This window comes from Odontesthes bonariensis, chromosome 4 (genome assembly GCF_027942865.1).
Source record: "Odontesthes bonariensis isolate fOdoBon6 chromosome 4, fOdoBon6.hap1, whole genome shotgun sequence".
In the NCBI taxonomy this organism is placed as follows: domain Eukaryota; kingdom Metazoa; phylum Chordata; class Actinopteri; order Atheriniformes; family Atherinopsidae; genus Odontesthes; species Odontesthes bonariensis.
In genome coordinates, this window is record NC_134509.1 from 25,416,207 (window position 1) to 25,434,903 (window position 18,697).

At 40.0% G+C, this 18,697-nt stretch overlaps 4 protein-coding genes across 4 annotated transcripts; 2 read left to right on the plus strand and 2 right to left on the minus strand.

The window, feature by feature from the left end:
• Positions 1-487: 487 nt before the first annotated feature.
• On the minus strand, positions 488-5,430 carry zp3c (zona pellucida glycoprotein 3c). Its single transcript, XM_075464267.1, has 10 exons — positions 4,909-5,430; positions 4,724-4,830; positions 4,536-4,639; positions 3,712-3,895; positions 3,511-3,634; positions 3,349-3,437; positions 3,160-3,233; positions 2,735-2,769; positions 967-1,023; positions 488-634 (listed from the first exon to the last, which is right to left on the minus strand). Exons 1-10 carry the CDS (start codon positions 5,428-5,430, stop codon positions 488-490), a joined length of 1,443 nt encoding a protein of 480 aa, XP_075320382.1.
• Positions 5,431-6,200: 770 nt separating this feature from the next.
• On the plus strand, positions 6,201-12,102 carry LOC142378799 (ras-related protein Rab-40C-like). The gene is made up of 6 exons (XM_075463686.1): positions 6,201-6,895; positions 6,990-7,050; positions 7,168-7,228; positions 8,250-8,327; positions 8,447-8,669; positions 10,199-12,102. Exons 1-6 carry the CDS (start codon positions 6,742-6,744, stop codon positions 10,498-10,500), a joined length of 879 nt encoding a protein of 292 aa, XP_075319801.1. The 5' UTR covers positions 6,201-6,741; the 3' UTR covers positions 10,501-12,102.
• Positions 12,103-13,366: 1,264 nt separating this feature from the next.
• wfikkn1 (WAP, follistatin/kazal, immunoglobulin, kunitz and netrin domain containing 1) lies at positions 13,367-15,264 on the plus strand. The gene is made up of 2 exons (XM_075463685.1): positions 13,367-13,633; positions 13,759-15,264. The coding sequence occupies exons 1-2, from the start codon at positions 13,367-13,369 to the stop codon at positions 15,262-15,264; spliced, it is 1,773 nt and encodes a 590-aa protein (XP_075319800.1).
• Positions 15,265-15,848: 584 nt separating this feature from the next.
• Positions 15,849-18,618, minus strand: mettl26 (methyltransferase like 26). The gene is made up of 6 exons (XM_075463687.1): positions 18,293-18,618; positions 17,825-17,987; positions 16,685-16,744; positions 16,521-16,588; positions 16,251-16,329; positions 15,849-16,138 (listed from the first exon to the last, which is right to left on the minus strand). The coding sequence occupies exons 1-6, from the start codon at positions 18,484-18,486 to the stop codon at positions 16,082-16,084; spliced, it is 621 nt and encodes a 206-aa protein (XP_075319802.1). The 5' UTR covers positions 18,487-18,618; the 3' UTR covers positions 15,849-16,081.
• Positions 18,619-18,697: the final 79 nt, after the last annotated feature.

Here is an 18,697-nt window from a genome sequence, read left to right on the forward strand (position 1 = left end):
GTTCAAATTTCAGGAAGTCAGCTCAAACTTTTTATTTCTGAATGTTGCACAGGAAAGTGTCACAGCAGAGCACATGGGCAGGGTGTGCAGGAAGTAAGTCACAACCTACACCTAAAATAGGAAGAGACCTCAGAGTCTGTTACTGTGCAAGGTTATTTCCTCCTTTCTATCGATTCACACAATATCGGAACGTTGTACTACCAAGATAATCAATCTCTAATTTAGGTGCGTATTATTCTTTTATTCATCTTATGTTTTGTGCAATAAGTAATGATGCTTCAGATTCAGTTGAACCACAAAAAGAAATAAGAATGCTTTCTGGCAGTTGAGGAAGTCACTTCACTCTTTGTGGCTTTGCAACATTTCTAGTAGAATATTCTTATATGCCAATGCGAGAAGTTTTATTCAGTCTTTTGTTTTCAAATATTTAATTGATCACAAAAGCCTTTTTGAAATAGATTTTTTCTGACTCTGCTCCTTGATCGTTTCACAGACAGTATTGATGATGCAAGAAATGCTGCTGCGAGTGTTTGTGGTGGCTCTTGGTCTTCTGATGTGTCCGAGAGACGACCCCGGCGTTGATGAATGGGATGACATTGTTGCTGTGAGTTTGCAAAAGCATGAGGAAAGGCTGCTGAGAGGAGAAGAGAAACTAGACCAAGTGATAGCACCTGTCAGAGAGAAAATGGCACAATCTGAGAAAGGGCCTGAAGATGACATAAATAACAAACCTGAAGATCCGAATCAGTCTGATCAACATGTCAGTAGAAAAGATAAAATGTCAGACTCAAATGTGACTGACTTTGAACAAGACAGTGCTGACAATAAATTACCAGAAGGACGTTTTATTGATGAATCTGGTCCAAGTCTGCCAGAAAAATATAACGATGAGTCTGCGACTGCTGTGAAGACTTCACAGATCACACATGAGGAAAACGGAAAAGACATCCTGACTGATAGCTCTACCACAGAGCCTGGCAGACCACAAGGTAAACACAGGATGCCAGAGGAGGAAATGTTCAGCTCTAAAGAACAAGAAACGCCCCTTTCACACATCCAGACAAAGACAACAGAGAGTGAAACTTCGAAAAAGAGCATTTCAGAGTGGGAGAAAGAGTTCATCTGGTACATTTGGAACACATTCTCCATCTTTTCTATGATCCGCTTCTTGAAGAAATACCTAATTAGAAATTCCCAAACGAAACGAGAGGTAACAAGGGCCTTCCCGGTGATCTGTACTGCTGATGAAGTATTGCTGCTCAACGTTGACACTCTGCAGCATTTTCATGCTAAATGTGTTAAAGTCTCAAATGAGAAGAAGTGGAGGAAGGATGAGTTTTTGGAAGGATTTGCAAACGATCTCTTAGAGGCCATGAGAAGTATCTGTGAAAAAGATGGTAGTATGGTGATTGAGGACTTTCAGATGGTGAATACATGCAATATTATAGTTAATTTTACTCCACCTGAGCCTTATGAGTTTCAGTGTTTGTTCTGGAACAACCGGGCAAACGACCCGTTGTTGGATACGGAAGTCAGTGGTCAAATAAAATTGGTGGAAGGCAAGAAAATATCAAATGGCTGCCCCTGTCAGTCCTCTGATGCAGATGATGACATGGTTTGCCTGCTGCATAGTGAGAGCGAGATAGTAAAGACAAAAGTAGCAGATGTTTGTGATGGCCCACTGTGCTCTAGGAGCACTCCTCTCCTGTCAAAATCACAGGTTACCAGATGGTTTCAGAGCACTCTTAAACAAGCATGGGCACTGATTTCACACAAGTATGAATTTGAGCTCAACATTCGCTACATTGAGGCTCCAGGTGCTCTGGTGATTCGATTCAGATCAGGGAAAAAGATTAACTTCAGTATAAATCCAGTGGTTAAATTCAGCACCGACGCTCATTTCTTCATTACACCCTGGTCCCCCAAGGATTTGGATACTTTCTGGACACTCTCACTGACCATCTACGAGGACCGACTCTTAGAACAGCTCTCTAAAGGCCTTCCTGAAAACTCTTGCCACAATCAAACTCTTGAAATTGCATGTTTCCTGCACAAGAGACAGACAGCTTTGTCAGGAAGTACAGCTCTGAAAGATTTCCATTACAAAGCTGCACTACTGCACCTTCTGCTTCTGAACAAAAAGCCATCAGCGTGGGGACCAGACAATGTGGCCTTCAGGCTACGGGACTTGCTGGCCTTTATGGAGAAAAGCCTTGAGAAAAAACTTCTAAACCATGTTCTCATTGGCAACCCTTTAACTGCGATTATTGAACTGCCCACGGAGTTCACCAAAGCAAAGCCAGTAAATCTCTTCCATCCCCTTGTGGTGCACAACTGTATATACAAAAATGCTGTCATGCATTTCCAGGAAATGCTTAGAAATGCGCACATGCTGATAGATGAATATGTTGCTCAACATACATAAGCTACCAACTGCTCCTTTTAATATGTCAGAGTACTGTTTAGAAGTTTGCTTTACATGAAAAGTATTTATAGTAAACTGTGGGCCTTTGATGAAATAATGGCATATTGTGCAATAAAGAATGCCCCAAAATGAAGCAAATGTTTTATTAAAAATGATAACCACTGCAACATGGTAGTCTTTCAGTCTTTTTAGCCATGGTCAGTCTGTTTGCTCTTCCATATTGGGGTATTCCAAGCTCGCCTTTCCAAATCGAGAGGGTTTTAACTGAGGGTCAACATCCTGAACTTCATCTTCACAAATAAAGTCAACCTTCCAAGCCTGACTGGAGATGATATCCTTGGATGCTGCTGAAACAGGACATGTTAAATTCCAAATTTTATTTTGTTCATGACTTTTATGATTTATGATTCTGTAAGATCCAAAGGGATAAGTACTTTGGGTTTCTGCCAGTAGGCTATTTGCTGTAAATAACATTGCTTTCATCGTCTTAAAAGAGGAAGTTTTTTTTTTTTTTTTTTAATTAAACCTGGACCTTATTTCTGGCATAAAATACGTCTACTCATCAATAAACATGTATTATGCCAGAAATAAGGTCCAGGTTTAACCCCCCCCCGAACTTCTCCTTTAAGCTGAGCCTTGTGCCATTGATGAACATGTGTAAAGATCTTGAATTTTTATAGATTTACTGCATCCTCTATGCATAAAGTGTAGACAAAGAATATATAAAAACTTACCCTTTGGTTTTTCTGATGAGCATGTAGATTCACAGCAGGCACAAACATAGTCTGTACCGTAGAGCTCCTTCCACCTAAAGCATAAACAAGCTTATCAAGACAACTGAAGCTTAATAAATCTGGCCATCAAGCACATGTACAACATCCAATATAGTTCTTCACAGAAAAGTTTAGCAAATTTAAACTCACTTTTTGGTCACATGATCATAATTGCAAGCCTTTGAACTCGGAGTTGGAGTGAGTGGTCCCATCGACATCTCACAGTGCATGTAGAATTGCTGGAAGGCATTGTAATTGGATTAACTGAAATATTTGTCGTCATTGATCCATTTTGTCACTTACGGATTGTACCTTTGGTGATGTGGTAGAAGCACTGTCGTTGAAAATGAAGGTGCCCACACTGAATTTCTGGACCATCTTTGAGTCACCAGCGAGGAACTTTGACTGCAGCGTTATCTTGCCGTCAATCATACAGCTGCATTTAAAGAGAACGTTCATCCTGAGCAAAATGTAATTTAAAAGAAAAAATAAATGTGACTATTTAAATCTTACCCTTGGTTGTCAATAACTGTAAATCTAGGCTGCAAGTTGGTGTCTTTGGAGGCAGCTACAAAACACTTTTTGATGTACATCCTCTGATCCTCAGAGCCTGTGGTTTTGTTAGGTCCACTGGCCTCAAAGTACATTGAATGTCCTAAGTTGTAGGTTTTGCTTGGGCTGATTTTATTCCCCGATGCTGTAGCAGGGTGAAAGAAGTATCAGGACAACCAAATCAAGACTCCTGCAGTACATTTGGTGCGTGATAAGGATGAGTTGGATGGGTCTAAGAAATGTTTGTCAGAGCATTTAAACTTCTGAGATTTAAGCAATATTAAATGCGGTCATGTATTACTGAGAATATTTGTCCATGTTTAAGCAAAATTATACTTTTCTTTTACATCTTTAAAAAAAAAAAAAAAAAAAAAAATTGCTCAGGATAAATCAGCGAGTTTGCACAAACTAAAAGCTTGCCTCCGACTTTGAATCAGTTTGAAATCTAACAAGAAAAAATGAGGGCACGTGCATTATTCCCTATAATTACAGTTAACACCACCTCAGTAGCTTACACTGTTCTTTGTCCATATTTTTTTCTTCTTTTTAAATAAAACATTTTCTACTTTGTTGCATTACAAAATATGTTTCCATCAACATTTAGTTTGGAATTTTTGAAACTTTGGATATAATTTTCTACCTTCTTTCTACATTTCAGCATTTAAATCCTATTTGACATGAACAAACCTGGTGCTGAAAGGATGTCAGAAGCTTTGAATATTATATAAAAATAAAAAAAATGCTAGAAAGTGGACATGTGTCAAAATCACATTTGAAAGGCATACCATCTTGAGGGGAAATGATGAAACTGCTTTTTGGCTGGAGTGCTTTGTAAATTGTTCCTCCTTGTAGTTTGGGATGGTAGCCAACTTTATAGGAGTAAAATAATCTGCAACAGTTTAAAAAAAAAAAAAAAATGAGCAAAGATGACCGAATTTCTAGGCCAAAATTAAAAGAAGCCTAAAAGTTTCACCTGGGATATCTACATTGCAGGGGAACGTCAAATGGCATTTCCCTTAAAACAGGACTGGATGGCTTGTAGTGGAGGTTCGTGCCAATGGACAAAAAATCTGGGAAACTCTAGAAAAACAAACGTTTCTGTGTAGTTTTTAACATGAAGACCAAACTAATTTGTTTAAAATAATGTTCTGTACAAACCTCTACTTTGAATCCACAGTCCGTTTTCAGAGAGTGCATCAGGAAGTAGTAGTCTTTGTTGCCATAAGTAACAGGACAAGTACCTAGTTTCAAATACTTGTATGCAACCTCAGACTTAAAAACCTCCTTCCTGATTCTTACATATATTCTGTCAAAATGACACTGGATTTCAATCAAGTCCGATTTGTGTGTAGCCCCTGCAGCTCTAGGAAGAATGGGAGGAGAACCCAGTAACACTTTCTTGAGCCATTTAGGGACATCTCTGGCTCTTTTTTCTGGCCTCAAATCTTCTTTGTGATCACTGGTTGACAACACAGCAAGATATTTAGGAAGCTTCTTTGCTCCTTCCACTGAGGGTCCATCATCTGATAAACTCAAAGGCTTGGATTTAGGCATAATAACTTCTTCTTCCTCTGTCACAGTCTTCACTCCCTCCCACTCTGATTCAGGATCTTTCACAAGCACACCACAGCAATAAGAAGAAAACAACAGGAATACAAGCCCAGTATTCATTGGCGCCATTTTTGCACCACCACTGGCGCTGGCAGGGGTTCGTCTGACTTTCCTACACTGCAATTAAGACAGAAGTGCAACAGCTGCTACAGGTGCCATTCACAAACAACGAAGAACAGGTGAGAAAAAAGGTAGGTTATCCGCTTCTGTCATACAACAAAGGGGTTTTGTAAAGTAAATTATAATGCATAATTGTCTTTACATTTCCAATTTAGTGATTTAACATAGAAAATAAAGGAACCCCATAAGTAGAATAAACCCAATCAGTTCACTTCTTTGTCAGAGTTCAGTTTTTTGGCTCTGGAGGCAGAATATTTCCAGCCACATTTTTCATTGACAGAATGGGGAAAATGACAGAGCCAAGAATTTTACTGCACCTTCATTGTCAAATGTGAAAGAGAAAGTATCCTATTCTTGTATTTAATATGCAATAAATTGCAGCATACATTTGCTTTAAAGTTTAAATAATACGAAGGAAATCATTTTGCTAATATTTGCTAAAAACATTTTGGTAAATTATTCCAAAAGCATATTTATAGAATAGAAGTATTTTTCTATTCTATTTCTATTCTATTCTAATATGTACATGTATGCATATTTCCGTATAATTTCCACATTTCTCCATTTCGTAAGATTTTTACTTAAATATATTAAACGAAATTAGTTTATACAAACTTGAATGTATAACAAGTAAACAAATAGTAAACCATATTTAAATAAATAATTAGATTTGATACTCATGACCCAGACCGGATGTTACGCACGTCATGACATCACTAACCGGAAGTTCCAACACAGTACACTGCTATGTACGTTGTGTCCGGGAGCTGAATGTGTCTTTTTGGTATTTTCTTTATTATCAAATTGAAAAAGTCTTACTTGGTTCGGTGAAGTGTCGTTATATGTAGAAATTTGCTCTGCCTCTTTTGACTTCTAACATATCTTTTGTAATAGAATGCAATACTATAGTTTTTGTTTGCTGGCTAGCTAACGATCGAGCTAGCATCCGAGGTTGTTTTGATAATTCGTTTCATCGACGTTGTTTAGACTTCGCTTCTCATGCCGAAACAAAATACGAGATATCTCCCCTGTTAAGTCTTGTGGAAAAAGAAAGTCGTTTTCAGGTGATAAAAGCCACGACGTGAAAGAAATTAATAAATATAAATCCAAAGAACTGCACCAGCTAACCGGTTAGTCATCGCTAACGTCAAACAACGGTCTACTTGCTTTCGCTGCTTCTGTCGAGACCCTCTTGTTTGTAACTTGTCCCGAACTGCAAACGTCTGGTGAGCTTAAAAAGCTCTCCTTGAACCGGGTCCAATGCGTGGGATGATGGGAACTCAGAGCAGTCCTGTCAAGAGTTATGATTATCTCCTGAAATTTCTTCTGGTGGGGGACAGTGATGTTGGAAAAGGTGAAATCTTGGACAGTTTGCAAGACGGATCAGTGGAGTCTCCCTACGCCTACAGCAGTGGTAAATATCTGCTTTTCTTCTCTTGTTTAGAATTTATTTGAAAACTTGAGTGACCATCCTTAACTCACTTCCTGTGGATTGTGTGTACCCTTAGGGATCGATTATAAGACCACCACTATTCTGCTTGATGGTCGAAGAGTGAAATTAGAGCTATGGTAAGTTTTTGTGGCCGGAAAAGAATAATCAAGTCATAGTGTTTGCAGTGGTGAACAAAGAAATGTTTCTAGTATGGTATGTTTACTTGTTTGTATATGTATGTGTGTCCGTTACAGGGACACCTCAGGACAAGGCAGATTTTGCACCATCTTTAGGTCTTACTCCCGTGGAGCACAGGTAATTTTTTTCTGTGGTTGTAACTGAGGCTAGATGTGTGATTCTTTACTGACCGCAGGCTTTGATTTAAGATTCACCTGTTAGTGAGTTGGTGCGTCCTAATGTAACCACACAAAGCTACTTTTTCATTTATAGCAGTGAAATTAGTCTGAACTCCTTTTTTTTATTTAGTGTTTTATGAAATAACATAACTGCCTTCCATACAGAAAGGTAAATTTTTACTTCTGTAGTGCATTACAACTAATTTATATTTTTTTTAAAAGTGTTTTTACGTGGCAGCTGTAAGACGGGTTAATTTTCTGACAGGATTGCAACAATAATACAGTTGTAATATAAGTTCACAAATCACATGTAATCTCTTTTTGACAAGCTTAACTGACATCTTTACTTGGGCTTCAGCTTGGCTGTGGAGTGTTGTTGTAACTCTTTATGTAAATTAACTCTCTGATGTGAGCTTACACCACAACTTAAAAATGTGGGGTTTTCCAAGAGCCATTAACTTCATAACTCCTTTGCTATGAAAGCCACAGATCATCTTTCTTTTGTTATGTGTAGATTTTATCCAAAAGGCCAACAGGTTACAATGTCTTTTTTCTTAGTCACTGGAAATTTAATAATATGGTGCTGGAGATTGCTGGACAAGGGTTTTAGTACAAAGTGAAAATAGGTCCTTTATGTTTTTCTCCTATATCCCCAAAGCAATATATAACCATGCACCAGACAACAAGACAAAGAGAAGAGCTGTATTTGTGCTGTAATTTAAAAGGAAGAATACAGCTTTCTGAAAAACTGAGACCACAGATTTCAGCCCCACAAAGCAGGACTGACACTGAGCTTTTTTTTTTTTTTTTTAATTCTGTGAGTGGTGGTCGTTGATTTTAGATGCTTGATGTGAGATGTTTGAAGTGGATATAATTTGGTTGCAGTGATAAATAATGAAGCACATTAACGGATTGATGAAGCTATAAATGTTAAATTTCCTCTGTCTAGAAGGTCTTAAGTAAGCATGTTTATTTCGCAGGGCATCCTGCTCGTGTATGACATCACTAATGGTTGGTCTTTTGATGGGATTGACCGCTGGATCCGGGAGATAGATGAGGTAAACCATTCCTGATTGAATAGATGAGGGAATTATCTTTAAACATTTCATTCCAGGTTGAAGTTTGGTACCCTGGTATTATAACAATATTGTATTAATTAATATTGTATTTCCACCAGCATGCTCCAGGTGTGCCCAGGATTCTTGTAGGAAACCGTCTTCACCTGGCCTTTAAGCGGCAGGTGCCGACGGAGCAGGCGAGGGCGTATGCAGAAAAGAACAGCATGACTTTCTTTGAGGTCAGTCCTCTCTGCAACTTCAACGTCATTGAATCCTTCACGGAGCTGTCACGCATCGTGTTGATGAGGCATGGAATGGAGAAATTCTGGAGGCCTAACAGAGGTGAGCCAGTTTTTTTTTCTTTTTTCTTTTTTTTTTCTACTAACTACGTCAGTTGATAATTGTTTTTGTTTTTTTTTCCTGAAAACTACAAGATGCTTGGATTAAGATGAATCTCTTTTCCAGTTTTGATTACAATTAAACTATTGGTTAATTAGTAACATGTTTGGTTTAAAAACAGCTTAAAGTCTAAATGATTGAGTGAGCAAATAACTGAGGAGTAATGCTTGTCAGCATGAAATTGTGAAGAATATCATCTACATCATGAAAGATTGACTAAATTAGGTCAAATCTATTAACACAACTGGCGGGAATCTAATGGCTACTGACAGCAGTGCATTAAAAACGGATACGATGCAGGGTGGAAAATCACGGCATGGACTCAGTAACACTGTAGTTTAGCATCTTATACACATTATGCAGGATAAAAAATCTTCTGTCAAAAAGATCTTTGGCATTTAAAGCATGAGAAAACACATCATTGGCAAACCTACTTAAGTAGAAATATATACATTCTTCTTTTTGATGCCTTGCTGTAGGGCTGCAGTAAACAGTTATTTAGGTAATTGAGTATTCTTTTGATTTTTATTTTTATTTTTTATTTATTTTTTTTTTCCACCCATTAATCAAGTAGTGTTGGCAGTTAACGACTGTTTGTTTCTTTACTACTGTCTACAGACAGCACAGTGAATAATGATTTAAGACTGAAATAACATCAGTTAATCAGCAGTCACTGCATGATAAAATCACCTTTGACAACGTGTGCATTTTTATTTTTTTATATAAAACGACTGAGAATCTTAACACTTTACAGGCTGCTCTGATGGGCAGAGAGAAGATGAGAAAAATGTTTTTATTAGAGGAGCAGTTCTGGTGACATTTCAGTCTAATTTCTGAGAGATTTGTTTAACAAAGTAAACACGTTTTATTTTTTTGATATGGAACGGAAATTAAAAGTTGCTATGTCACCCAGTTGTTATACTGGCACAGTCCTCAGCTAATGTATGCTCTTTGCTTGCTAACAAGCATACATATTTATATTAAAATGCTAATGTGAAACATTGTGTAAACTGTATGTGTAAATCGAGTGTTTTTCTCTGAGATGTTGCATCATTGACATGCTATTCTGATGAGCTAATTTGGTCTTACAACGGACACACTCTACAGCATTTTCACTTTTGTTTTGTTTAAAATGGTGCAAAACTTTAGGCATTTGTTTGCATTTTTCTCAGATTTTGCGCCTCTTTGTTTTCTCCATCGCGCCATCAAATCAAGCCTGCTACAAACATATCGCAGCACATGTTCACATTGTGTGACAGAAATAACAGTCTGTGTGAGGTATTAGTACTGTCTGTGAAGAAGTGACTTCCAAAAAAGAGAAAATGCACTAAGTTAACAATATAAATCTTAAATATTGACAAGAATATATGGCTAAAATGGCTCAAAGTGCAAGCAGTAAGAGCTTTTCACAGGTGAAAAATCCTGAGAAGAAACCTGTACATCTGTAAAGCTTTTCTGTTTTTCTTCCACAGTCTTCAGCTTGCAGGACCTGTGTTGCCGCTCGATCGTTTCCTGCACACCGGTGCACCTCATCGACAAGCTTCCCCTACCGGTGGCCATCAAATCCCACCTCAAGTCTTTCTCTATGGCTAACGGCATGAATGCTGTCATGATGCATGGACGCTCTTACTCAGTGGCCAACAGCGCAGCATCTGGTGGCAGCAGTGGTGGCAGCAAAGCGAACAGTCTCAGACGCTCAAAGTCCTTCAGGCCTCCGCAGAGTCCTCCAAAGTACTCATCATCGTCCTCCAAGGGGAACTGTAAGATATCATAGCGAAAGAGTGGAGTAACACTTGCCTCCATGGGGGCCAGTATTAAAGGTGTTGTTGCTCCAAGAGATCACATGGCCAGAGAAGCACGAGGAGAGCTGCCGGCAATCTTCATCACAGACGAATATAGCTGTGAACTTACTTCGATCTTTGGGAACTGCCTTGGATAGTTTGGTTGGTTTCTATTGTCTTTGCACTTGGTGGTGCCATCTTGTGGGTGTTCGTTTACTTGTACTCTTTATTACAGAGGCTCACTGTGATCAAGTAGAACGTGATTTCCCTGGGACCAACTGATGAGAATCAAGGACTATCACTCACCTGTTGACACTACAAAGGACTTTCTTTTATTCGGGAAAGAATTTATTGGTATTTAAAAGTGGACTTGAAGTTGTAAATAAACTGTGTCAGTGTTGGTTTGTATTTGGTGGTAGTAGTGGGGAGTTTTCTTATGCTTGTTTTTTTGTCTTGAATGTTTTGGGAGATGTGCTTTGATGTTGTGTGTCTTAAGCTGTTAAGTCTGTTTTTTTACAGTATAAAATTCCCTTTGCAAACTCGGAGGTGCTTAGCTATTTATTCAGAAGTCAGATTAGCTGTAATTTGAATAAAATGGCTTTCTTTTGAGTTTGATGGGACGAGCAGTTCTTTCCAGAAGTAATTTACGAAAAAGGCATTCCAAGTTTGTGATAAAATAAAATAAATTTTAAAAAAGGTCTAGTCAAGATCTGTCTTGTTTTCAAGACATTTAAACCCATTTCTCCATCTCCATTAATCCTCTGTTCAGGCATCTTTGTACTCCGACTTTTTCTGCTTCTTAAAAAAATCTTTGCATCACTGCTTTAAACGATCAACAGCATTTTCATTTGAATCCTGCTGCAGTTGAACAATTGCTTGATTGTTAACTCATTTTCGGTCGTTATTTGTTTTCAGGTTCGTTCACATCGTGGATCCTGATATGACTTTTTAAACTCGCAGGATATTGATGAGAGGGATTTTTTTTATTATATTGGTTGCTTTTTGGATGTTTTATGTACCTGCCATGTATTTATGAATGTATAATTCTATTCAGCAGCATATTTCCTGCAGCCTTGTGGGTGATGACTGTAAACATCGAGGGTTGAAACTATGGCTGCTTGTCTTATTTGTTCTGCTGCTCAATGTATTTTCCTGCCATTCTTTGAAATTGTTTGTAGAGTAGGAGGGGATACAGTGGTTATTAACCATGGGAGATGTATTCTGGACAGTGTTTTTAATCCAAATTATATTTTGCTTTTAAAATTTGAATAAGACACGTTTTTATTACAGTATAAATTCTCATTTTCTTCCACAGCTGAAGCACTATGTTGGCATTTCAGCGTCGTCTGCGTGATGAGTCTCTGAGTGTGTAATGAGGTCATCCAGGGCATAGAAAAGTGGTGCATGTTTCCATGGCGCCTCTTTTGTGTTGTGTATTGATTCCAGAACAATAGGCTAGCACAATTCTTTAAAGCACTATATGTAAACATTTAAAATGGTTGTTGCTATCAGAGACCTGAGTCTCAAGGTTTGACATTAACATTTTGCCTCCATCTAAAAGCAGTCATCCATCAAAATAAAGGGTAAAAATCCAAGCTGGCTTTTGTTTTCTTGAACTTATTCCACATTTCAATATTTTTCATTCAAACATTTATATGGGATGCTGTGGGAATTGTGGGAGTATTTTTTTTTTCTTCCCTTTGTGCAGTTCAGAGCTGCGGGTGCTTAAGTGCGTTAAAACCCGTGTGAGGGGGTGCTGAATTGATTAGTTGCTCTCTTGGTATTGGCCAGTTTTGGGTAACGGGGATCACTGCTGCAGCGCATGAATGCCGCGCGGTCAGAAGTCACCGAAAGGTTGCAGGGTCACTGCCGATGAAAGGACGAGGGGAGCTGCTTCTCATCGCCCCCGAGCCTGGTCAGCACAAAGATGAGTCACACCCTGTTGAAAATGTGACGCTTTACGTCTTCCCACCTGATCGTGGCATCTCTGAGCTCCTCGTGAATGAGGGTCGGTGGTAAATTGACCTATGTCTAGACAAGAAGGGCGCAAACAACAAGTTTTGCGGGACATGATGAGACACGCCCCGTGTTTGGTTTTCATGGTTTCTCACTTGTGCCTCAGGCAACCTTTTACATTTAGATTCTCATGATTTGCGCAAGAAAACAAGTAGGCTATGTGCAAATACACGAATTGCATAAAATCGTACACATTACAATGAAAATAATTATGATGAACAATTCTCGCAAGTAAACAGCTCATTATCTAATCTATGACTGGCACCTCTGTAAATGGTGTCTGGGCACATTTATCATTGGATTTCTCACCGGAATGTGCAGCTCCGTGCGCAACCAAGATCCAACGTTTTCTTTGATGTTTTTACAATGTTTGTCCAGTTGCGAAGCGCATGGTGTTGCTTCATAAAAGTTTCAGACACTGGACGACTATGGGGGCGGTCAGAGGGGCTGCCCTTTCCACCTCCATTCACACTCTGAAAGGCTGTTGTGCGTCTTTCTCTCTCATTGTGCGCTTTCGCTCGCCTATTTCGCTCTTCCTGGAGGTTGACTTTGCTCATTGTTTCAAAACTTCTTATTATCAAGGGGAATATTTTTTCACTGACAATTAGCGTGTCTTATGTGATCACCGGAATATACGTTGTTCATTTAATGTCCAGCGCACGGAGACTTGTCGTAATCGTTGGGAATACAATTTTTTTTTCTCTGCGCACTCCAAACTGACTTTTAAGTTTTCGCACAAAACGGACTAACAAATTCGAAAGTCGACAATACCCGTCTTTCTTTTCTGAAGGCTCAAAGGAGGCATGGAATTACTCGGTGGGCACCTCATACAAAAGAGCAACAATGTGTAAAATCCCTCTACAACTCTTGGAAGAGACACGTTTAAAGGATAAAAGCTGCCACAACGCGCCACGCGCAAATAAACTACAGCTAGGATGGAGACGTGCGTGTTTGCTTGTGCTCTTGGTGTGCGATTTTCTCGAATTGTCTTTGTGTGCAAATGTGGAAGGAACCAAAGTTGAACACGAAGGATTTTGTCCTAATAAGTTGAACTCCAATCTTTGGGTTGATGCGCAGAGCACCTGCGAGAGAGAATGCAACGTCGATGAGGTGAGATCATTTATGTCCAAATCAGTGTGAGAAATTAATTTAGAATGAATCAAACGTGTTTATTTTGGGTTTTGTTGATTTTCATTTGTGCATTACATCTGCTGATTTAAATATTGTGTATTCAGGATTGTGCGGACTTTGAGAAATGCTGCACAAATGTGTGTGGCCTCAACAGTTGTGTGGCTGCTCGTTTCTCTGATGGCACCCCTGCTCAGCCAGATGGGGAGGGAGATACTGCCCCCACCTCCACAGCTACCTGTGAGGGCTTCATCTGTAGCCAACAAGGAGCAACCTGTGACATCTGGGAAGGACAACCCATCTGCAAGTGCCAAGACCGCTGTGAGAAAGAGCCCAACTTCACCTGTGCATCCGACGGCCTCACCTATTTCAACCGCTGCTACATGGATGCAGAAGCCTGCATCCGGGGGGTGACTTTAACTGTCGTCCCCTGCCGCTTCTACCTTGCTGGGCCCCACACCAGCCCACTGCCTCAAGACACTACAGTTAACCCCACTCCAACAGCATCCCAGGGAGATCCCATGCCACCTACGCTGTACTCCAATCCCCATCACCAGTCCATATATGTGGGAGGCACAGTAAGCTTCCACTGTGATGTTGTTGGAGTCCCCAGACCCGATGTAACATGGGAGAAGCAGAGTGACCGGCGTGAACGACTAGTCATGAGGCCTGACCAGATGTACGGCAACGTGGTTATCACCAACATTGGGCAGTTAGTCATTTACAACGCCCAGGTGTGGGATACAGGCATCTACACCTGTATTGCACGGAATTCTGCAGGAGTTCTTCATGCAGACTACCCGCTGTCTGTCATCCGCCGGGCTGGCGATGATTTCTCAGAGGATCCTGAGATGCCCATGGGGCGGCCTTTTTCACCGGCAGACTGCCTGGCTGAAGTGGACCTGAGAGTGTGCAGCGGAGAACGTCATGTTGACTGGTATTATGACAGCAAGCTGGGTTCCTGCATGAGCTTCAGCAATGGTGGATGTGATGACAGTCGGAACCGATTTGAGACTTATGAGGAGTGTAAAGCATCTTGCCAGAGAGAGGGGATGGGGATCTGCTCTCTGCCTGCAGTTCAGGGTCCCTGCAAAGTTTGGGAAGCACGTTGGAACTGGAATTCCTTAATGAAACAATGCCAGGCTTTTGCTTACGGGGGCTGCCATGGGAACGCCAACAACTTCCGCACCAAAAAGGAGTGTGAGGCGAACTGCCCAGAACCGAAACGGAAACCTTGCAGGACCTGTCGAATGAGGGGGAAAATGATGCCCAGCTTGTGCCGCAGTGACTTTGCCATTGTGGGTCGGTTAACAGAGCTGGTCGAGGATCTGGACTCTGGATTAGCTCGCCTTAGCTTGGAAGAGGTCCTGAGGGATGAAAAGATGGGCCTGACTTTCTTCAACACCAAACACCTAGAGGTTACTATCACCAAGATAGACTGGAGCTGTCCCTGCCCCAACATCACGGTGGAGGAAAACTCATTGCTAGTGATGGGTATGGTGCAGGATGGCATGGCCGTCATTCAGCCTGACAGCTACGTCAAAACCATCACTGAACGCAGACTTAAAAAGCTGCGCGATGCTCTGGATAAGAAGACATGTGAGGGATCATAAAAGTTTTTTGGCCCATAAAGGGGCAGTGGTCACATTTACCTCCAACATGAGAAACAAGTGTCTAAATGACCTCAAAAAAGCTAATATTTAATATTTGTTTACAAAACATGACTGAATACTGCATTTTAATGAAGTTATGAGAGATCATTAGAAAGTTTTCAGTCCAACTCAGGTTGTACTACATTCCAAATGTCTTGTGAGCCCATCGGAACCAGTGCCGACATGACATTTTTACACAACTTTATATAATCTATATGTTTTGACATGTGTTGTGTTTGTACTGTGAAAAATAAGATGGCAGCTAGAACAGCAACTGAGCAGTTTGATATAATAACATAAGCTAATTATTATACTCCTTGCAGTATATCGTTTATATATGTTTTAATTATCATTTTTGGGCTCCTTACATTAGTTGTTACATTATTACAGTAGGTGTTTTCACACAAATATTCTTGTATTTACTGTATATTCTTTCTTATCTTTCTCTGCAAAGCACTTCTGCTAAGTTACTATAATGAAAATACTGAAAATTGAAAAAATAATAGCTGGTAGTCTTATGGCAAATAAAGAACACAGGCAACATATATTGTATGTGAGGCTTTAACTCAACTGTGGAATACAGAGGAACGTGGTGTATCATAGATTTGAGAATAACAGTTCCGATCCAAATAATTAATCCATTGTAGGGCAGATAGCATTAATTTACCATTCTTAAAAATTTGGCCATACGTCTGAGGTTCAAGTGTAAATTAAGGTTAAGCTGTAATCATCCTGTTCCCAAACTGGCGTGCATCCAGAGGAGGAACATCAGGATATCTCACACCAGACTCTCCTTCCTGAACAGAAGACATTTGTTGTTTGCTGGCATGTCCACCTAGGAAAGAAAATATCACACATCAGGAGCCCAATACACACCCACAACTTTGTTAGTGAGGCTTGTTTTCATATAAAATACGCGTTGATGCTTCAATAAGATAAGTACTTACTATTTTTTCCAGGAATAAACCACTTTTTTGTGCCATAGAACTCAGGAGAGATATGTCCCTGAGTCCCCATTCTGGGTTCCTGCAAAGTAAAGCAATAACTTAAAATCATAACTAATCCTCAACTAACACGTGCAAACAACACTGTGTTTTAAATACTACTTTTTTCCCATCTATCACATCTATCAGAGTTCCTTTCAAATATTTCAAGCTTCCTCATTACAGAATTCCCTTCTTTAAGGCTTTAAAAGTAATGAAACATAAAGCACTTACCTCTGCCGTAAACTGTAGTCAAAGTCAACATTGCTTTCAGGGGTGATCTGACCATTCACTGCATACGGCTGAGAGGAACAACACAATATGTCATGTATTTTTATGGTTATAGCGGGATGCTCATGTTTATGGCATGATTTTTATCTTCTTTTTAATTCACTTACCCCATATGTTATTAGAAGACCTTGTGGCTTCAACAGTGCCCCGGCCCCTTTGAATAAACCCTAGAAGACATCAGGAATTACTTCAGGCACACATCCCATCGCAGGCAGTAGGGGTTGAATAGCAAAAAAGGTAACCATTGAAGTCTTTTTTGTTCCTAGTCTCTTTTATAGATTAAAGAAAAAAAATAGTTCTGCATCTAAAGGGCAGTGGTGTAAATACAGTCCAGGGGGATACACTGCATTGCTTCCACTTTATGTAACTTGAACATAAGTGTCAGTTTGTATGAGTGAAACCAAAACCAAGTCGTTTTGATAGACAGGAAGGGATAAAAAAGACAAAAATTCTCATCAAAAAGTTTTTTTCTTTTCATTGTAAGCGATAACATAAACTGAGATCAAAACACACTGTGGTTCTGCTGCTACAGCTTGACCTGGTCTGACCACCAGGTACTCTGACTTATGTTAGCTACTGATTCATAAACACAAGCAATAGTTCTGAACATTAGCCTCTAAAAACTCAAACAAAACAACGAAGAATCGACTAACAGCGAAGCTTTGAGTCCATGGAGCCGAAATGTGACGGAGGAATACTGCTTGAATTCTGCGTGGAGTATAAACCTGACGGCTGTGTTCTGTGATGCAGCATTTTAACAGACAGTTTAGCATATGACTAATGATGAGATTGAGCCTAAAAGAGGGATAAATATTAGCTGTCAGTAGGCCAAACTTCTGAAAAGAAAAAAAGTTTTTGAGAATAAAACGGCTAGTCCAGTCATCAGTTTGGTGTTTCAGTTTGAACTCTCGGGTAAGGTACTGTATGCTTTCTTATATGGCAGTAATGTGCTTCAATTGTTATTGAGAACAACTAGTCTCAAAAGAGGCAGATGCCGAAGGGGTGAGTGGGTCACCCAACACCCTGAAATAGTGGAATAAACATATAGATGAAAAGGGAACGGCTTTGGTAATTTGACCAAAGTATGTCTCATCATTTCATCAAGACGTCAGAATTTTGTGTCAATTTGTGACAAAAAAAACCCAACAACAAATGAGTATAATATCTTATAAACGTATCAGTCCTCAGATTTGGGGATAAAAAAGGCCTCTCCTTGCACTGTAGGCAGGCAAAATCAGGAGCCCTACCTCTGTGCAAGCCATAGGAGAAATATGGATCATGTTGATGTTGAGTACCAGGTCGAGACTCTCTGGAGGGATCCCTCCCCAGTGCTGGTAGGGCAGAGAAGCATCCAGATGGATGGCAGGCTTCACATTGTCCTGCTGGTAGTGAGCTCTATAAGCTTCTACACTGAGAATGAAAACAAAAGGCGTTATTGTTAAAGCAGGCACCCTAAAACAAAACCCCCCAAATCAACTCACCTGACCAGCACAGTGATGCCAAAGCTTGTTGTAACGCAAAGTATAACACATTAGTTACTTATTGAATGAATGAATGAATGAATGCTGTTATTCCATAATTAGAAGGCCAAAGTCTTTCAGGAAGTTTATTCCGGACATATAAACAATTACTGTAAATATCTGAGTACAAGCTGCTCTTATGGTAAGACACAGTAGAAACCTAAATGACAACTGACACATACAAGATGTGTTTACCTGGCAAGAGACTGGCGGTCATACTCTGACGGCTGCCAGGTTATATTCCGAAGAGCTTGTGCGAAGTGAATGACATGCTGACCAGTACCGGAGGATATTTCCAGTGCCTGCAGAGGTCTGCCGGTCTTCACACTCTCCCGGAGCACCGACAGAATGGGCTCCTTGTTCCTCTCTGCTGCTGCGGCGCTCAGCATCGTACCAAGGCCCGGGTATAACCGTCGAGTTATACGGTAAAGTTTATGTAACCACTCCAGTTAGCTCGGGTAACTGAGCCACTCAACACCGCCCACAAATATTTAGCTTTTCCACAGAAAAAAAAAGTCAATTTCCGCATTGCGTCATGTGACTAATTTCTAACCCAATGAGAATACAGGACGGGCACAACCCCTCTGCTCCGTCATAAAA